Source organism: Eriocheir sinensis, chromosome 61 (assembly GCF_024679095.1).
Source record: "Eriocheir sinensis breed Jianghai 21 chromosome 61, ASM2467909v1, whole genome shotgun sequence".
Lineage (NCBI taxonomy): Eukaryota > Metazoa > Arthropoda > Malacostraca > Decapoda > Varunidae > Eriocheir > Eriocheir sinensis.
Window position 1 is genome coordinate 11,006,832 of NC_066569.1, and position 21,011 is coordinate 11,027,842.

Consider the following 21,011-nt stretch of genomic DNA (forward strand, 5'->3'; position numbering starts at 1 on the left):
GAAAGAGAGCCAGTAAGAGTGCCAATAAGAGAGAGAGAGAGACAGTAAGAGAGTGCCAATAAGAGGTGCATCAGTAAGAGAGAGGGAGTGCCAGAAAGAGAGCCAGTAAGAGTGCCAATAAGAGAGAGAGAGAGACAGTAAGAGAGTGCCAATAAGAGGTGCATCAGTAAGAGAGAGAGGGAGTGCCAGAAAGAGTGCCAGCAAGATGTGTGACTGGTAAGAGCTGTGACTTGAGGTGTTGTCAGTGGCACTAGCATTCAATTAAACATCTAAATAATAACAGTAATGATAATAATGAACAGTGGTCACCTAAGCCTTGTGATTCTTAAGGGACTCCATGGTAGCCTAGAATTACCTTAGTTGTCGTAAATCATCACTGTATCCTTTGTTCTTTTTTGTTTCCTCTTTTTTAACGGTAAATGAAGCAGCTCAAGGGTATACAAAAACAAATAGAATAAGTTAGTAAATAAAAGCTTGCTGACCCTCCTTCCCCTTCCCTTCCCTTGCCTTGCCTTCTGTTCCCTTGCCTTGCCTTCCCTTGCTTTGCCTTCTGTTCCCTTGCCTTGCCTTGCTTTGCCTTCTGTTCCCTTGCCTTGCCTTGCCTTGCCTTCCCTCCCCTTCCCTTCCCTTCCCTTGCATTCCTTACCCTTTCCCTTCCCTTACCTCCCCTTTCCTTCCCTTCCCTTCCCTTCCCTTCCCTTCCCATGCCTTCCCTTCCTTTCCCTTCCCTTCCCCTACCCTATAAATAAATAAGAAAATAAAAATAAACAAAACTCTACTAACCACTGCTCCTATAAGAGACAGTATAGATAGATAGATAGATAGATAGTAAATAATATTGCTTTTTATATATATATTTTACTTAACTTTTTACATATATCTTACTTTACTTGACTTTATATATATTTCTACATTATTTTATACTTTACTCTTAAGCTTATAAATATGCCACAGAGGTATTTTTATCTCTCATACGCATGACATGTTTTCCGGGGAGTAATTTATTTTAAGCAGGCGAGATTGAGTACTTGACCTCATCTGTTTAAAAGACATATTATTTTCTGTATATTATCATTAGCAGTACTGTGTATTATGTTGTGTATTGTGTGTATTGCTAGGGGAGTGTGTGGGTCATATCAGAGTGACAAGACTGGTACCATCCTTATCCTGTCCAGCTTCCTGGTGCAAGAGTTGACCAGCATCTTCAATCTCTCACTCTTACATGACTTCACTTATCCTGTCCCATTTCCCAGTGCAAGATTTGGTTAGTATTTTCATTTTATACAAGAGTTAACCAGTGTCTTCATTCCCTCACCAAGTGCTATGTCTCCTCCCAGCTTCCCAGTGCAAGAGTTAATCAGCATCTCCATTCTTTCATCTCCCTATCCATGCCTGTCCCTCCCATCCTGTCCCATTTCCCTATGCAAGAGTTAACCACTGTGTTCATTCCCTTACCCTTGCATGACCTTCCCTATCAAATGCCTTTCCCTCCCATCCTGTCCAATTTCCCAGTGCAAGAGTTGACCAAAATCTTGAATCCCTCACCAAATGTCACACTCCTCCCATGCCTTTCCCTCCCATCCTGTCCCATTTTCCTATGCAAGAGTTAACCAGTGTTCATTCTCTCACCAAGTGCTAAGACCCCCCACTGTAAGCATATCCTGGAGCCTTGCTAAAATGTCTTTCTAATAGGACACTAAACACATTAATAATTAGATGTATATGTATACCACCTAAGACTACCATAGATATAAGGCAAATAACATGATCAAATATATACACACTTTAATGATTGCTCTAAGTATGTGTGTGTGTGTGTGTGTGTGTGTGTGTGTGTGTAATTCTGCTGCTCAAGTGTCATAATAAAATTCTTATATGAGATTTGAGATTTTTTTTTGTTCTTGAAATACTAAAAAAAAGTATGTGTAGGCCTATAGATAGATAGATAAATATAGATAAGAATAGATAGATAAAGGTGTAAAGAAAAAAATAGATATGGATATATAGATAGACAAATAGATATACACAGAACTAGACAAATATAGATAAATACCCATCAAAGAATATAGAAGGAAAAACTAGGGCAAGGAAAAAATGAACAGAGGAAGTAAAATAATCACTAACTACTCCTTTTCCTTACCTCCCATATTTCATTACTGCATTTTTCATCGTTTATTTCTCTTGTCATTTCCTTTTACTTCCATATGATTCATTTATTGGATTAACTCAACAAAAAACTACTTATGCCTCTTCCTTTTGGTCTGTATCGCTTCCTATCACTTCGCACACACCATCGCTATATTTTAAATGCTTTCTATCTTTATTTTCTCGCCTGAATCACTTGCTTTCCATCATTTTCCTTGGAGATACACATTGGGAGCCGTTGGAAAGGCTTAAATCCCTTGGCCTGGGCGCCGCTCAGCTGACAGCTCGGTGACAACAACACACGGCGCGGTTGCTTTGAAGGAAGTTTTCCATTTTTTCTCCCTGTGCGTCAATTGGTGTCATTGGATCTGCTTGGCGGGACGAAATGAGGAAGTACAAGGATAATCAAGAAGGGGTGCGGCTTCTCTCTCCTCTGAGCAGGTAGGTTTCATTTTTAGTTGATGGTCGAAGTATTCTCTCAATAGTATTTTTCAGCCCAGCACCGCCCAGCACCACATATGGTAGTGGCTGCCCTCAGCCGCTCCCCTCTGGTGACATAACAACGTGGACGCTGATTCACGTGCGTGCCAGTTTACTTAGTCATGTCCAGAGGCCCAGGGTGCCTCACGGTGTAGTGGTCCAGCCCTCGTTGGTCTGCAGGGCCGTGGCCATAGCTGTAAAAAGAGGGGCCTTTTTCCTCAAAATGTGAACCTTTGTGGCCACTTTGAAAGGGGGCAAGGAAAGCCACCTACATCAGGTGTGTGTGTGTGTGTGTGTGTGGGGATTTTGAAAATGACATTTCTGTTGCTGGCAAAATAATAAAACTGGGACTTTTGTCCAAGTTTTTCATTTTGACTCTCAGCAAATGAAAGGGTCATCTGACTTATGCCCCCCCCCCCCCCCATGGGTACAGTCCTGGTCTGGTATGGAGTGTGTTGTTGTGTGGGTGCTTGCAGTGTAGCTGGGCATGGGGGCTCATCTGGCACTGCCCTCAGGAAAATGTTGAGACTTCCTTTGAACTTATTCACTGAGCAGCTCTTTATGTCTCTTATCTGAAAATTTTTGGTCTGTGAAGGTGTTCATGTTGTTATATTATTCACGACACACACACATGGGAAGGAAGGGTAAATCAAACACATGTTCTAACAGACATTTACTATAGTACTCTTCAACACAGAAACTTGGCCTCGGAACAACTACGAGTTATTAGCCGGTGACAAAACAGAGAGAGAGAGAGAGAGAGAGCGCGAGAGAGAGCGGAAGACGGACAACTCAATGACGCTAATAGGGACAAATCGGATGGTCGGTCGGTCGCGATTTTCCGCCTACATCGGGAAACACGACAACGGAAACGGACACTGTTAATAATTCTCTCTTTGGGGGTCTGAACTCATACATAGGAAACATTGGTAGGAGTAAGATTACCGCACATTGGTTCCTCCTCGCAATAAATATATGTTATGTTATGTTATATATATTTGCTATTTATATTATAAGTGTTATGGCGCCTACACTGAAATCATTATAATACATGGTAACAATGGCAAGGACTCTATATAATGATGAGAATAATAATATAATGTGTGTGTGTGTAAAGGAAGAGTTAATTAGAAGTCATAGTCATCAGTAGGTTGAAAATAATGATAACAATGATAATTCAATGAGAAGAAGGAATTAGAAGACATTGATAGCTGAATAATGATGATAATGATAATATATGTGAAGAAATAAACTTAGAATTCATTGGTTGGTGAAAAATAATGAAAATACAGTGATAATAAAAATGATGAATAAACTTGAATTCACTGGTAATTGGGTAGTACTAATAATGATGATAATAATAATAATAATAGGCCTACAAAAATAAATTAATCTTGGATTTTCTATATGTACAAACATGACTAAAGCTAACTGAGTAATAATAATAATAATAATAATAATAATAATAATAACAACACATTGCCTACAAAAATAAATATATCTAACCTTATTGACAAAGCTAAACTCAGGCCAGGTCGAGAGAGGTCATTTGAAGGGCCTGGACACAGTAACCAAGGGCGAAATAGGTCATAGCAAGGGGTCAAATATTTAAACTCAGGCCAGGTCGAGAAAGGTCATTTGAAGGGCCTGAACACAGTAACCAAGGGCGAAATAGGTCATAGCAAGGGGTCAAATATTTAAATTCAGGCCAGGTCGAGAGAGGTCATATGAACGACCTGGACACAGTAACTGAAGGGGGCATACAAGGTCATTATAGCAAGGGGTCAAATATTTAAACTCAGGCCAAGTTGAGAGAGGTCATACGAAGGGCCTGGACACACAGTAACTTAAAGGTCGTACAGGGTCATAGCAAGGGGTCAAACATGTAAACTCAAGCCAGGTCAAGAGAGGTCATACGAAGGGCCTGGACACACAGTAACTAAAAGGTCATACAGGGTCATAGCAAGGGGTCGTGTAGTATGTGGTATAAACAATAGTGGTGTCTTAGTTAAGTGTTTATATTAATATGTTATCGTCAACAACGCCGACGCTGCTCTGGGCTGTGGAAGAAGGGCGGCGTCTGCACGTAACAACACATGGCAGTAATTCACCATCATTATTTATTGATTTATTTATACAGTCAGCAAGAGTCTGTTTTTGTTCATTCAATTACGACAAAGTATAAAGTTGACTGGCTCTGTTGTTTCTGGTCACTCAATTATGACAAAGTACAAAGTCGACTGTGGCTCTGTTGCTTCTGTTCATTCAGTTACGACAAAGTACAAGTTGACTGTGGCTCTGTTTGTGTTCACTCAAATACGGCAAAGTACAAAGTCGCCTGTGATTTCAACTTACAGAAAAGGTTGCCAGTCACTTGATGATATTACAGTGATTAAGTTAATAATGGAAATCTGTCAGTCACATAATAATTGCAATGCCTTATCTTAACACAGCCACTTATCAATGCTGTAGTTAACATTGCAAGCCTGTCAGCCACTTATCAATGCTTCAATTTATTGGAAACTTCAGTCATATAATAATTCCAATGCTTTACTTAACATTGCAAACCCAACAGTCCCTTCATACTTACAAGACTTTACTTACTTCCATACTTTACTTCACTTTAGACTTTACTAACTTTACTTTACAGCCCCTTAAAATCCTTCCTCACTCTTCTCAACCTCAGGAATAGCTCGACAAATCAGAACAAGTATTGATATTAAACATGAGTGAGTGAGTGGCCGACAGCCGTTCGTCCGAGCCCCAGAGCATCGCCGTTTAATAATTTGTGCTTTATCACTATATCGACATTTGAGACAAACCCCAGAGCAGGGAGATGGGGCGGACAGGGGGGCGGGAGGCTAGCTACGTAAGTCCGCCATGCCGTCGACGCCCCCCTCAAGTTAGGTTACGCCCGGCAGCCAGCACGCACCGCCCCAGACTTAGTGCTTGCATTGGGGTGAGATGACTTATTTTTTTATTTTTTATTTTTTTTGCTATTGGGATCAGAAACAACTTATTTTTTTCTTTCTATCTCTCTCTCTTTTCCTTTTTTTCTTTTTGTTTTGCCCATGGGGGTCGGCAGGCAAGTGTTTACAGTGGCGACATCTTGCTTGGACGAGAGAAGGGAGGTTGCGAGAGACGGTGTTTGCGGAGTTGTTGAGAATGTTCGGTGTTTTTCGTCTCCAAGTCAGCGCGTCTTTCCAGAGGTTGTGTTTGTATACTCGTGCGAAAGTCAGACATGTTTTTTTCACGATCAGGAACGTTGGAAGTAGTTTTCTGTTGTTACTACCGTAAGACTGTTAGTAGTTAGTAGTTAGTTATGGGAGCGGTGAGTAGCGGGCTTTTTTTTTTATTTTTTTGCACTTTTTGTTGCCCTTGAGCCGTCCCCTTTGTTGTAAAAAAAAAAAAAAAAAGTAGCCTTAGTAACCTTGCAAACTTCCGAGGCTTAGTCAATCAACCCCCAAAGGCTCTCACAGGTGTCAGAGTTTCCATTGGTGGTGTCCTGAGCCTGGCGTAGCTTTGCAAGGCTTCCGCTCTGTGTACGTAAAAAAACACTCTTGACGGCCACAGATATTTGAGCGTAAAATCCTTCCCTTATCATTGGTCGCGAAGCCGTAAGGTAACACAGACTTTTTCATGGTGGGAAGGTACCTGCTGGCTATTACAAGTCCAACACGTGATCAGGCCGTGGTGAATAACAACTGCTTCTACCTCATTACAAGCACTTTAGGTCATCATTCGTAGCTTCAGAAGGACCGGCGCTCTCTCTTAGGGGTCACAATACTTCCCTTAATAACAGTACTATAGCCTTAAGGTCCCATATCGGCCCTTACATGAGTATACACAATAGTTTTCGCCTTTATTTGCAAGCATGTTAGTTGGGTTGGTGTGAGCAAGCTGCCGACGAAACCAGTGATTTTAAACTCAATTTTTTTTTCTTCGAACTATTTATAATATTTACACACACACACACACACACACACACACACACACACACACACACACACACACACACACACATCTTTAGTTCATGTGTGTGTGTGTGTAGAGGAAGTCACTATGTGTGTGTGTGTGTGTGTGTGCGCGCTTTCTTACGATTGAAATTGGTGAGGTAAGAAACACACACACACACACACACACACACACACACACACACACACACACACACACACACACACACACACACACACAATCGTGGAGGTGATATCTATACCCCTAGCCAGTCTATCTGTCTATTGAATTCACAACTGACTGACTGACTGACTGACTGCAAATTAGCTTAATCATATCTTTGGAGACTTACTGACTGACTGACTGACCAACCCACCAACTGACTGACTGACTGACTGGCTAGGGTACAGAGAGAGTGACACCTCTAGACTAAACCTTGCGTCAAAATGTATTAAAGCGAAATCAATGCCGTTTGTCGACTCGTAATAATAATAATGATAATGATAATAATAATAATGATGGTAGTATATTAGATAGACAGACAGGCACCAATGACAACAATGATAATTATAATGATCGTAATAATGAGTTTAATCGAACCTCAACAACAACAAGTCTGCAAGTGGTCTAGGGTCCGACGGCTAGTTATTTTTATTTATTTTTTTTGTTTTTTTTTTTCGTCTCTGGACTTCATCTTCTTCTTCCTTGGACTGGCTGGCGGACCCTCGACTGCTTGCCCGCGCCCCCCATATTAATATTTTTTCTCTCATACGTAAATATATTATTGTTATTATTATTATTTACAAACGTCGTCATATATAATCTTTTTTTATTTATTTATTTATTGTGATTTGCTACGCCTCTTCGGTATGTACGTAAATTATTCTGTATTCTCTCCGATGCTGGGATGTACGTATCACAGTCCTACTACGCGCACACACTCGCATACACACACACGTACACACGCACACACGAAAAACAACAAAACGCTTCATAGCCTCGTAAATATTTTTGATTTGACACGATCACTTTTTTTTTTTTGAGGAATATTACGTCTTCGGCGCGCGCACACACACACACACACACACACACAAGCACAAACAGCTCTAAAATCGTCAATTCTACTATTACGTAATTAAAATGAATTATCCTACACGAAACACGACCATTTTTTTTCGACACAAACGCACAGCAAAAAGAAGCAGTTAGGTATTAGTTGAGTTCCTACTTCTACTTTCTGACATGGAGATTTTTAGACTACCCTACGATGTTGGTTGCGGTATGCATGTATGTATGTATGTATATTTGAGATGGTCGGGCATGAAAGATTCTTTATAATACGGCGCTGGCTGGCTGCGGAATAATGCATGTATATGTCTATGCATGTTCGGAATGACCTGGCATGAACATTGCATGGAGTGCCGCAGACGATGTGTTTTGGCGCAGGAGAGGGCAAGGCTTGGGCACGGGGCGGCACAGCATTGGCACAGTATTCACCATGTTGTAATGTTAGCGGCAGGAGTCTTCCCTCGAGCACCCAGCTTCATCGCCTCCCCCCTACAGCCTCTGCCTCTCTCCTGCTCCCCACACACACAGCTTTACGTATATGACAATGGCAATGACAGAGTGAGGTGGTCGCAGTGATCAAAGACAAGATATCTCTCCTTAAGTAGTGCAGCTATCTACTTTACCTAACTGTATGGTGTGTGTAGTATGCATCTGGTATCTAAGTATAAAGTATCTAGTGAAGAGTTTGGAGACATGGCTACGAATAGTCTTTTGAGATAGACGATTTTTTGTTTTGTTTTGTTTATTTTTTAACGCCTCTCGGATCATCTGTTCCCCTGCGTCACATTGAAACCAAGCGTCTGTCTGTAGTGGTAGTGGTAACCCATACACACACACACACACACACGCAGACACACAGACTTGCTTTACTCATGCGTTCTCTCTCCTGGTTCAAAGGGGAAAGGAGAAGGAAGGGAAAGGAGTGGGAGGAGGAGGAGGAGGAGGATTTTGTGTGTGCATCTCTGGTGAAAAAATCGTCCCTTCACTCGCCTATATAAAAAATCAACATTACCGAAAAATAAGTCCTCTTCCGAAAAATAAGTCCTCGTTTCCGACTTCGCTTCTTCGACAACATCACAGACTCTTACCCCTTCCCCTCCTTCCCTCCCCCTCCCCCCTCCCTTCCTTTTTTTTCATATTTCTCTTTTTTTTTTCTTTCTTTAGTCTATTTCCCTCTCCCTCTCCCTTTCCTTCCCCTCCCTTTCTTCTCCCTCCCTCCCTCCCTTCTGTTGCCTTACACAGCTTAGTATAAATGACTAGGCCTCTTCAGACTGTTATGTGTGTACCTCAAATACACACACACACACACACACACACACAGTCATCCGAAAACCTAGATACAGTTTAAAGATATATTCAGTTTCCTACACGCTACAAAGATACAGGTTTGAGCACAGAGATTATTGTTGAATGAGGAGGAGGAGGAGGGAAGGAGGGGTGCACAATTTCCAAGGGACATCACATTGCCACCTCTACCTCTAACACTCTATGACCCACCCTCTGCAATTACCCAAGGGAGGACTCTGTTGCCACCTTGACCTAGCTTAACCTTGCATCAGACTTTATATAATTTCAACTTAGTTTTCTTCCTCTTACGAACAGACTCCCAAGGGGCTTCACATTGCCACCACAACCTCTGAACACACTACACCCTGCCCTTTGCAATTACCCAAGGGAGGACTCTGTTGCCACCTTGACCTAGCTTAACCTTGTATCAGACTTTATATAATTTCAACTTAGTTTTCTTCCTCTTACGAACAGACTCCCAAGGGATTTCACATTGCCTCCACAACCTCTAACACTCTATGACCTACCCTCTGCAATTACCCAAGGGAGAACACTATTGCCACCTTGACCTAACTTACCCTTGCATCAGACTTTACATAATTTCGACTTAAGTTTCTTCCTCATACGAACAGACTCCCAAGGGACTTCACATTGCCTCCACAACCTCTAACACTCTACAACCCACCCTCTGCAATTACCCAAGGGACACTATTGCCACCTTGACCTAACTTAACCTTGCATCAGACTTTATGTAATTTCAACTTAGTTTCCTTCCTTTTACAAACAGACTCCCAAGGGACTTCACATTGCCACCATAACCTCTTAACACTCCACGACCCACCCTCTGCAATTACCCAAGGGACACTATTGCCACCCTGACCTAACTTAACCTTGCATCAGACTTTATGTAATTTCAACTTAGTTTTCTTCCTCTTACGAACAGACTCCCAAGGGATTTCACATTGCCTCCACAACCTCTAACACTCTACGACCTACCCCCTGCAATTACCCAAGGGACACTATTGCCACCTTGACCTAACTTAACCTTGCATCAGACTTGACATAATTTCAACCTAGTTTCCTCCCTTTTACAAACAGACTCCCAAGGGACTCCACCATGCCTCCTCTACCTAACTTAACCCTGCATTAGACTATATAATTCTGATGGTATTTTCTCAGGGAGGGAGTGTTCGTATGTGAGTACATTGGAATGCTGTACGTATTTGGGTGTATTTGTATTCATGTTTGAGTTATTATTTATAGAAATCCAAGTACTGTATTCTCATTGGAACTGGAATGCAAGGGAAAGGTATTTGTATTGTGCGATTAATGTAATGTATTTTGCTACCTTGCTTGCGACATCGATTTTGCTGTCGAAATCTATTAAGTGTGGCTGTCATAAGGAGTTGTCGTATCTGTTTCATCTATATACAAAAAAATGGTAGCAGTTGTCAATAGAGCGTTTGTGAATATTTCAAAATTTGTTATCGTAAATGTCAGCTGCTGTTCCTCACAAGTCTAGCCTCCTGGGCAGACGTGTATAATGAGAATAAAAGCGTATATATGACAGGAAGCAGTGAAAAATTATAAGCAGAAATATAGACAGACATGTAAACTTAAACTAGACAACACAAAAAGAAAACGAATCAAATTTATAGTGGTCGTGTGCAGCACCACAGGGTCACAAGCTCTTGTTACTGTTGCATACCTCCAGTACTCTTGAACTATAGCCAGTTACATTAGGAAGGCGTCTGTCAATAAAAAGTATTCATGGATACATTCAAAAAGTATTCGTATTCATTGGTATCTGAAGTATTCGTATTCATTGGTATCTGAAGTATTTGTATTCATTGGTATCTGAAGTATTTGTATTCATTGGTATCTGAAGTATTTGTATTCGAAAACACGACCCTTGTATTCACGCCATCCTTGATTTTTCTTCTAGCGACAGACTGAAAGCAGAATATTGGTGATGCATAAAACAGTTAAAAAAAAAGAAGGAAAAGATGAAGTAATGAAGCCTAGACAGACATCTCCCTTTGCATCAGACTATGTAATTTCAATGTCCGTTTTCTTCCTCTTATGAACAGATTGAATGGAAGAGGATATGGGTGACAGGCAAGAGAGAGAGAGGACTGACTGACTGATTGTGGACCTGGTGTCATCTACCCTTCCCTTCCCTTACACGAGTCCAGAGTTGAGCGTCATGAGGTGAGTGAGTGAGTGACATATGTACGTATACAAAAATTAGTTGTTAGCAATAGAGTGTTAGTTAGCTTAAGTACGTAAATAGCTACCTTGCTTACGACATCGAATTTGCTGTCAGAATCTACAAAGTGTGGCTGTCGTAAGGAGTTGTAATTACTTTCTATAGATAAACGTTAGTAGTTATCAATAGAGCGTTAGTTAGTTTAAGTACGTAAATAGCTACCTTGCTTATGACATCGAATTTGCTGTCAGAATCTATAAAGTGTGGCTGTCGTAAGGAGTTGTAACTACTTTATAGACAAACATTAGTAGTTAGTTATCAATAGAACGTTAGTTAGCTTAAATACGTAAATAGCTACCTTGCTTACAACATTGATTTTGCTGTCGGAATCTACAAAGTGTGGCTGTCGTAATGAGTTGTCGTATCTGTTTCGTCAATATACAAAAATTAGTAGTTATCAATAGAGTGTTAGTTAGCTTAAGTACGTAAATAGCTACCTTGCTTACGACATCGATTTTGCTTTCGGAATATTCAAAGTGTGGCTGTCGTAAGGAGTTGTTGTATCTGTTTTGTCTGTATACAGAAATTAGTAGTTATCAATAGAGCGTTAGTTAGCTCAAGTACGTAAATAGCTACCTTGCTTACGATATCGAATTTGCTGTCGGAATCTACAAAGTGTGGCTGTCGTAAGGAGTTGTCGTATCTGTTTCGTTTCTATACAAAAATTAGTAGTTATCAATAGAGCATTAGTTAGCTTAAGTACGTAAATATCTACCTTGCTTACAACATTGATTTTGCTGTCGGAATCTACAAAGTGTGGCTGTCGTAAGGAGTTGTCGTATCTGTTTCGTCTGTATACAAAAATTATTAGCAGTCATCAATAGAGTGTTAGTTAGCTTAAGTACGTAAATATCTACCTTGCTTACGACATCGATTTTGCTTTTGGAATCTACAGAGTGTGGCTGTAGTAAGGAGTTGTCGTATGTTTCGTCCGTATACAAAAATTAGTAGCAGTCGTCTATGGAGTGCTAGTTAGCTTACGTACATAAATATCTACCTTGCTTTCGACATTGATTTTACCGTCGGAATCTACAAAGTGTGGCTGTCGTAAGGAGTTGTAATTACTTTCTATACACAAAAAGTAGTGTTCGTCATCTACAGGGAAGGTTACTTAAATACCCGATGTCTACCTTGCTCAAAACATTACGACCTTCCTTACGATTTTTAATTTTCCTGCCATATCGGTCATACAAACTACAATGTGTGGCCGCCGTAAGCAGTTGACGTATCCCTTTTATCTATAACACAACAGCTTCCCTCTTTTGTCTGCATAAGTCAATACGTAAATCAATATTGGTGTGAGCTTTCCTATTATCGGTATTTTATTTATTTTTTCCTCCTCTGACGAGATGAAACTAAGTCCTCATTTCTTACAACACAACAGCTTCCCTTTTTTGTCTGCATAAGTCAATACGTAAATCAATATTGGTGTGAGCTTTCCTATTATCCAGTATTTTATTTATTGTTTCCTCCTCTGACGAGATGAAACTAAGTCCTCATTTCTTACAACACAACAGCTTCCCTCTTTTGTCTGCATAAGTCAATACGTTAATCAATATTGGTGTGAGCTTTCCTATTATCTGGTATTTTATCTTTTCCTCCTTTGACGAGATGAAACTAAGTCCTCATTTCTTAAACACAATAGCCTTCCACTTTCTCTGCATCAATCAATACAAAAAGAGAGTTAGTTCTTTAGAGGGCAAGTTAGCTCAAATACACGATAGCTATTTTACGTACCTACGACATTTTGCTGCTGGATCGATTGTACAAAGCGTAGTTGTCACAAGCAGGTCTATCCACCTCGTCTGTTTACAAAAACTAGTTACGGTAAACTGTATGGGGTTAGATTAAGTGTTCTCGATAGCTACCGCTCTTATAAGATTGATTTTTGCCGCCGGATTGAGTACAGAGTGTGGGCGTCATAAGCGGTTATTGTGTTTGTTTCGCCTATATAGAAAAAGTGGTCGTCTTCAGGGAGGGTCTTGTCAGGTTAAGTACGCAATAATGACCTTTCTTACGACATTACGACCTTGCTTCCGACCTTGATTTTGCCACTCCATAACAACTTTCTTCCAAAATTACGACCCTGCTTACGACCTTGATTTTGCCACTCAATAACGACCTTTCTTACAACATTACAACCTTGCTTATGACCTTGATTTTGCCACTCAATAACACTCTTTCTTACAACATTACGACCTTGCTTACGACCTTGATTTTTGCTGTTGGATTGGTCACCTTCTCCATATACAAAAAGTACTCGTAGTCATCTTCAAGGAGAGGTTTAGTCAGGTTAAGTACTCAATAACAACATTTCTTACGACATTACAACCTTGATTTTGCTGTCGGATTGGTCACCTTCTCTATACGTATACAAAAAGTACTCGTAGTCATCTTCAAGGAGAGGTTTAGTTAGCTTAAGTACTCATTAACGACATTTCTTACGACATTACAACCTTGATTTTGCTGTCGGATTGGTCACCTTCTCTATACGTATGCAAAAAGTACTCGTAGTCATCTTCAAGGAGAGGTTTAGTTAGCTTAAGTACTCAATAACAACATTTCTTACATTACAACCTTGATTTTGCTGTCGGATTGGTCACCTTCATACGTATACAAAAAGTACTCGTAGTCATCTTCCAGGAGAGGTTTAGTCAGGTTAAGTACAGTATTTGAGAGCTACCTATCCAGATACGTTCATTGATTTCACCCTCCTCCTTAAGGTTAGGTTAGGTTAGGTTAAGTTTTCCTACATTCATTCACCCTTGGATAGTTCAGTGTATGTATTCCATGTGAACTATTTCCCTTATCTGTGCTACAAGTAAAGATATGGGTCACTCTCTGCCCCCTGGTAAAAGAGAGAGGTCACAACATTCACCAACAGCAAGTTTAGTCTATTTCCTTCATCTGTCTAGCATACAAATTCGTAAAGATAAGACTTGCCTCTCATCCACCCATAGCAAGCATTCAGTCTCCTCCCTTCACCTGTACAACTTCTACTGTGCAAAAATATACATCTTCCCATCTTCTCTGGTGCTCTCTCTCCCTTCCTTCCTTCCTTCCTTACCCTTTCCTCTCCTCCCTTACCCTTTCTTCCTCTCTCTTCCTCTCTCTTCCCTCCCTTGCCAATTCATCCCTTCCGCCTCCTTGACACCTTCTCCTCTGGTCAGTGTTCAAGTGAGTGCCTTCGCGAGTGTCGAGTCGGCCCTACTTGGCACTAAATGCCCTGTTCTGTCACTCATGCATCAGTGCCGCCCCCTGTGTCGTGGGTGCCGTGTGGAGTCAGGGTGTTCAAGTGCCAGAGTGTGGGTGGTTGTTGGCACTCTCCTATGCACAGTGCCAATTGGTGTGGTGTTGTGAGGTGGTTCTTGTGTGTGTGTGCAGAAGGAAGGAAGGAAGGAAGGAAGGAGGGAGGGATGGAGAAGCTACACACACACACACATACAAACACACACACACACTAGCTTTCTCTCTCTCTCTCTTTTCCTTACCTTTCTTTCCCTCCTTCTCTCCATTTCTCTCCCTTGCAAGTTCATTCCTTTCCTCCACTTTCTCTCCCTTGTCAAATTCATTCCCTGGTTTTCTCTCTCCCTTCCTTCCTTCCTTCCGTCCTTACCCTTTCTCCTCCCTTACTCTTTCTTCCTCTCCCTTTCCCTCCTCTTTCCTCCCTTGCCAAGTCATCCCTTCCTCCTCCTCCTCCTCCTCCTCCCTTACAAATTCGACCAAAGAAAAAGAGATGGAAACATTTTAATCGCGACATCTTTCCAAAAATCGGTCGTTACTAGTCTCTCGGAAGGAGTTTAATAGCTATTAGTACGTACGTAAAGACGGTCGGCTGGCTAGTTGTGGCGGAGAGGACCTACGCTAGCGAGAACACTAATAGCAATGCATTATATCGTCGCGTTGGCTAGTTATTGAGCGCTAAAGAAGGGTTCCTACGCTAAGTCTTGGCGGAGGCGAAATCTACGTCACTCTCGTTGCTAATTCTACTCTATACGTAAACAGGTTAAGCAGCGTACTCGTAAACGTCTCAGGGTCCCGTTACGCCCGTTTCGCATGGCCTCGGGGAAGGTTAATCGGGTTTCCGTGGTTGGTGATTTTCCCGGTCAAGGTTTTTAAGTGTTTTCTGTCTTTATTTTCTTTGCTGTTTTCTTTTTTCCTTTCCTCTCCTCTCTCTCCTCTGTCCTCCTCTGCTTCTTCTTCTTTTCTCCTTTCCTCTCTTTTTTTTCCTTCCCTTTCTTTCCTCCTTTTTCTTTCCTCCTCCTCCTCCTCCTCCTCCTTTGTATTTTCCTCTTTTCCTCTCTTTTTCCCTCCCTTTCTTTCCTCCTTCTCCTCCTCCTCCTCCTCTGTGTCTTCTTTTCCTCTCTTTCCTCTCTTTTTCCCTCCCTTTCTTTCCTCCTTCTCCTCTGCATCTTCTCTCTTTTTCCCTCCCTTTTTTTCCTCCTCCTCCTCCTCTGTGTCTTCTTTCCTCCTCTCGTCCCTCCCTTTCCTCCCTTCCTTTCCTTTCTGTTCCTGTCACCAGCGTCACAAAACAGTCCATGTAACTTCTACTACGAGAGGCTTTTTAAACGGACGAACGGAGACGACGAGACGTTTACAGATACGCGGCTTTTTTGGGGATGTCGTATCGAACACCAAAATGAAAGGAAAAGTGTTTGGCTTGATTGGCCAGGTGTGTGTCGGTACTTATAAGTGACGTGAGTGTCGCTGAAGTGATGGTTGTTTCCTCCTTCTTTCTCTTCTTCGTTTTGTTTATAATTTTTTTGGGGTTTGGTTTTGTGAGTTTTCGGTTGACGTTTTGACTTTTTTTGTCTGTTTTTCTTCTTTTGTATTTTCTTCGTCTGTTAAAGTCTTCCCTTTTTGTCTTTCTTTCTTTCTTTGTTTCGTTTTGTCTATAATTTATTTTTTGTTTGGTTTTGTGAGTTTTTGGGTGACGTTTTGATTTCTTCCGTCTGTGTTTTTCTTCTTTTGTATTTTCTTCATCTGTTAAAGTCTTCCCTTTTCGTCTTTCTTTCTTTCTTTGTTTCGTTTTGTTTATAATTTATTTTTTGTTTGGTTTTGTGAGTTTTTGGGTGACGTTTTGATTTCTTCCGTCTGTGTTTTTCTTCTTTTGTATTTTCTTCCTCTGTTAAAATCTTCCCTTTTTGTCTTTCTTTCTTTCTTTGTTTCGTTTTGTCTATAATTTTTTTTTTTTTGGTTCGGTCTTGAGTTTTTTTTGAGACGTTTTGATTTCTTCCGTCCATGTTTTTCTTCTTTATTTTCTTCCTCTGCTAAAATCTTCCCTTTCTTTTTTTTTGTTTCGTTTCGTTGATATTTTTTGTTTTTTTTGGTCTGGTTTTGTAAGTTTCTGGGCGACATTTCGATTTCTTCCATCTATGTAATTTCTTCTCTTTCTTCTGTTACTTCTTCTTCTTCATCTTTTTCTTCCATCTATACTTTTTTGGGTCTGCTAACCTTCCTATTCTTCCATTTATAGTTTATTTTTTGTTTTTACTCCATATTTCTCATTTTTCTTTACATTTCTCTAATCTGATATTCCCTCTTTCTCTCTTTCTATCTCTTATTCCTTCTTTCCTTCATTTTCCTGCTTCCCTTCCATTCATTCATCCCTCCCTCTTTCCTTCCTTCTTTCTTTCCCTTCCTTCTCCCCATGTTCCCTTCCTTCCCTCTTCCTCCTACCCTTCCGTTGTAATGGAGAGAGAGAGAGAGAGAGAAAGAAAGAAAAAAGGTCAAACAGTAATTATTTAGGAGCTCAAAAAAAGTAATTAATCGTAGCTGTTCATGTTTATTTAAGTTTCTGCGACTAATTAAATAATATACTGCCTCTCTGTCCTATCGGAAGTACTATCACAAGCCAATTGATTCCTTATTTATTTGGGATATTTACAAGATTTTACGCTTCTTCTTGTCCTCTCAAAAAAATTATCATACATCAGGCGTATTTCTCCTTCGATAAATACATGAATTGGGTTTGTTGTTTATTTGTTTGAGGTTATTATTGGTCATCGAATATCCTAAGACGCTCTCCATATTGTCGTTCTGCGTAAGGTTCCTCCGTCTTTTTGATACAAAGTCATTCATACATCAATTAGGTTTTTATTTATTTAGTTTTTGAGGTATCAGATAGCCTAAGACGCTCTCCATACTGCCTCTGCCCTCTCGAAAGTATTAACAGATGCCAATAGATTCCTTATTTGGGATATTTACAAGACTGTCTCCTCTGCTCTTGCTGAAAACTAAGTGTCATGCATCAATTGGGTTTTATTTTGTTAGTTTTTGAGGTATCAGATAACCTAAGATGCTCTCCATACTGCCTCTCTGTCCTATTGAAAAACTATAAAAAACTAAGTGTCATGCATCAATTGGGTTTTATTTTGTTAGTTTTTGAGGTATCAGATAACCTAAGATGCTCTCCATACTGCCTCTCTGTCCTATTGAAAAACTATAATATGCCAATTGATTCCTTATTTATTTGTGATATATACAAGACTGTCTCCTCTGCTCTTGCTAAAAACTAAGTGTCATGCATCAATTGGGTTTTATTTAGTTAGTCTTTGAGTCATCAGATAACCTAAGATGCTCTCCATACTGCCTCTCTGTCCTATTGAAAAACTATAACATGGTAATTAATTTCTTATTCGTTTTGTATATTTACAAGACTTTCCTGCCCTGCCCTCCCTGAAAACTAAGTGTCATGCATCAATTGGGTTTTATTTAGTTAGTCTTTGAGGTATCAGATAACCTAAGATGCTCTCCATACTGCCTCTCTGTTATTGTTATTCATTTGGTATATTTACAAGTCTTTCCTGCCCTGCCCTCCCTGAAAACTAAGTGTCATGCATCAATTGGGTTTTATTTTGTTAGTTTTTGAGGTATCAGATAACCTAAGATGCTCTCCATACTGCCTCTCTGTCCTATTGAAAAACTATAACATGGTAATTAATTTGTTATTCATTTGGTATATTTACAAGACTTTCCTGCTCTGCCCTCCCTGAAAACTAAGCGTCATACATTAATTGGTTATGTTATTTATTTTTTTGAAGTCATCATTGATTTGCATTTACCAACACTATGTCAGTTGGATTTCTAATTTTATTTGGTATATTTACAAGACTTTCCTGCCCTGCCCTCCCTGAAAACTAAGCGCCATACATTAATTGGTTATGTTATTTATTTTTTTTAAGTCATTATTGATTTGCATTTACCATCACTATGTCAGTTGGATTTCTCATTTTCTTTGATATCTTTACGAGACTTTCCTGCTCTGCCCTCCCTGAAAACTAAGCGCCATACATTAATTGGTTATGTTATTTATTTTTTTGAAGTCATTATTGATTTGCATTTACCACCACTATGTCAGTTGGATTTCTCATTTTATTTGGTATATTTACGAGACTTTCCTGCTCTGCCCTCCCTGAAAACTAAGCGTCATACATTAAATTGGGTATTGGTTATTTATTATTTTGAAGTCATTGATTTGCATTTGCCACCACTATGTCAGTTGGATTTCTCATTTTCTTTGATATCTTTACGAGACTTCCCCCGCCATCCTTCCAGAAGAAAACTAACACATTAACAAAATTTACAAGATCACTGATTATAATCATTAAACAGCCTTGGCTTGACATTAACAAAACAGCTGTTAATACTAATCATTTTGAACTCAGAATCGACTGTAATTGAATCTCTATAATGTCTCCCCTGTTTGATATGAGACTTTCTGCACCACCCTGTTGAAAAAGAAAACCCATCATGCCACATCAATTGAATTTCTCCTTTTGTTTGGATTATTTACGAGACTCCCACGCTGTCTGTCCTGTCGGAAAAGAATCTATCACATACCAATTGTTTTCTCCTATATTTGGTGTGTTTGCGAGACCTTCCATGCACACGTCAATTGAATTTCATGTTTATTTTGATATTGGCAAGACTTTCCGCTCCCTCTATCCCACTGAAAAAAACAACAACTCCCATGTCAATTGAATTTTGCCCTTTATATGATTAATTTACATGACTTCCCATGCACACCAATTGAATTTCCTATTTATTTTGATATTGGCAAGACTTTCCGCTCCCTCCGTCCCACTGAAAAAAAGAAACTATCCCACCAGTCAATTGTTTCCTTCTCTTTAAGTTCCTAACCATTCTCTCTTTTTTTCCTCTCCTTTCCTCTACTCACCTATCCTAATGTGTCCTCTCCTCCTTCCTAGTATTAGTCAACAGTTAAGTATAATAATCTTTTAAAACTCCACGCACTACTAACTTTGAACGACCAGAACTAAAACTCATCTAAGTAGCTTGACTCTGCAGCGGCGATGGTGTGTGTGTGTGTGTGTGTGTGTGTGTGTGTGTGTGTGTGTGTGTGTAAATTCATCCATAGTCTGATCATGAGCAAAGCCAGGCAGTGCAGAGCTTTACCACTGAGCTACCGGAGTGGTGGGTGTGTGTGTTTTTGTAGCCTTTTGATTGGTGTATTTGAGCGGCAACGGTGTGTGTGTGCGTGCGTGTGTGGGAGGGGGCTTGAGTCAATCTTCGAGTGTCGAGTCTAAGTTTTTTTGGTCCGTTTGTGTGTTCGTTTGTTTGTGATGGCCTTGAGCTGCTTCTAATACTACTAATAAAAAAAATGGTAAGTCGCTGTCGTATCCGTCGCTGGTCTCAACACGTCAGAGTGCGTTTCGGTTGCTTGGTTGACGCCGTTCGCTTCCTACGTAGTCAAGAGTATTATCGTCAATCATCGCCACCAACCGCCATCAGCTGCTTCGTCTTCTACGTCGCTAAACAACAACAACAACAGTAATAATGCGCTTTGCCGAGACTAAAAAAAAATTACGTAATGTGGAAAATAAATAAAAAATCAGACATGCTCCTTCAAACTATAATAATGATAGTAATAATAATAGTAATGTGCTACACTAGGAAAATAAAATCATGTCCTAATATATATAACACAGCAATCGTAGGCGCCTCCTCCTCCTCGATCTCGCCTCGGACACTATGTAATCACATGGTTTTAAGTGTTGTTTTATATCCTGTTTTACCTCCTATGTACAGAGCTTAGAGACCCAACCCCACACCTCTATCGGGTCTTATCGCAGGTCACAACTCAGGTCCAGGGTGCCGGTCAGGGCGGGTGCTGGGTACGTTCGCCGCGACGGGTCACGTTAGAACTCGCCCTGACCTGACTTGACCCGACCCCATTTAACAGAACTGGAACACGGGTTATATTTGGCATTACCACAGAGACCCCCTTACACACACACGCACACACACACACATACGTACACTCACAGACGCACACACACACACTGATTTTCATGCGATTTCCATCCTTCTCTTTCTTCAATATTTTCTTTCTTTCCTTTGTCCGCAGATGTGTCACCTTTGAGATCGGACACCACCTTCATCACCATCAACACCACTGCTGCTCATCACCACAACCACCAGCGGAGTACACACACTTCCCATCGGTGGTGTAGCAGCTGTACCAGACATTACCAAAATCATCACCACCACAGAACAGTACATGACTCGACTCATCACCAAACCCACCACCGCAACACCACAACACCGCACCCCTCAGGAATAGATGGTGATGACTTCCCGGCCACCACCGCGCACCATCAACACCCGCTCCAGCCCCTCCGTCAGCACCTCCAGGAATTCCATGTAGTTGCTCTCAGACTCGGGGCGGGAGGTCTTGGGTGGCCCGGGCAGGTTGATGATGACCAGCTGTGCGTTGTGAGACTTGTTGACGATGACCTCATTGAGCTTGACGGCGGTGTGCATTCGCCTCACGTTGGCCTCGTCT

General features: G+C 40.7%; 1 protein-coding gene and 2 long non-coding RNA genes across 14 annotated transcripts in view; 2 read left to right on the plus strand and 1 right to left on the minus strand.

Annotated features, from left to right (window-relative positions):
• Positions 1-1,881, plus strand: part of LOC126986489 (uncharacterized) — a 2,604-nt gene extending 723 nt beyond the window's left edge. The window contains exon 2 of the long non-coding RNA XR_007739781.1: positions 1-1,881. This exon is cut by the window's left edge and continues 28 nt beyond it. This is a non-coding gene — a long non-coding RNA (uncharacterized LOC126986489).
• Positions 1,882-4,111: 2,230 nt separating this feature from the next.
• LOC126986487 (uncharacterized) lies at positions 4,112-19,746 on the plus strand. Of its 3 annotated transcripts, none has more exons than XR_007739780.1 (4): positions 4,112-4,248; positions 4,338-13,733; positions 13,852-17,484; positions 17,593-19,746. It is a non-coding gene; the product is annotated as an uncharacterized LOC126986487 (long non-coding RNA). The 3 variants fall into 3 exon arrangements; XR_007739778.1 differs by lacking the exon at positions 4,112-4,248 and having other exon boundaries at positions 4,670-4,811; positions 4,912-13,733; XR_007739779.1 differs by lacking the exon at positions 4,112-4,248 and having other exon boundaries at positions 7,935-8,079; positions 8,121-13,733.
• Positions 19,747-20,062: 316 nt separating this feature from the next.
• The window catches only part of LOC126986481 (solute carrier family 12 member 6-like), a 95,006-nt gene continuing 94,057 nt past the window's right edge, over positions 20,063-21,011 (minus strand). For all 10 annotated transcript variants that reach the window (XM_050842708.1, XM_050842706.1, XM_050842705.1 and 7 more), the window contains one exon: positions 20,063-21,011. In XM_050842708.1, coding sequence (XP_050698665.1) covers positions 20,780-21,011 — 232 coding nt within the window. In that variant the 3' untranslated portion in view covers positions 20,063-20,779.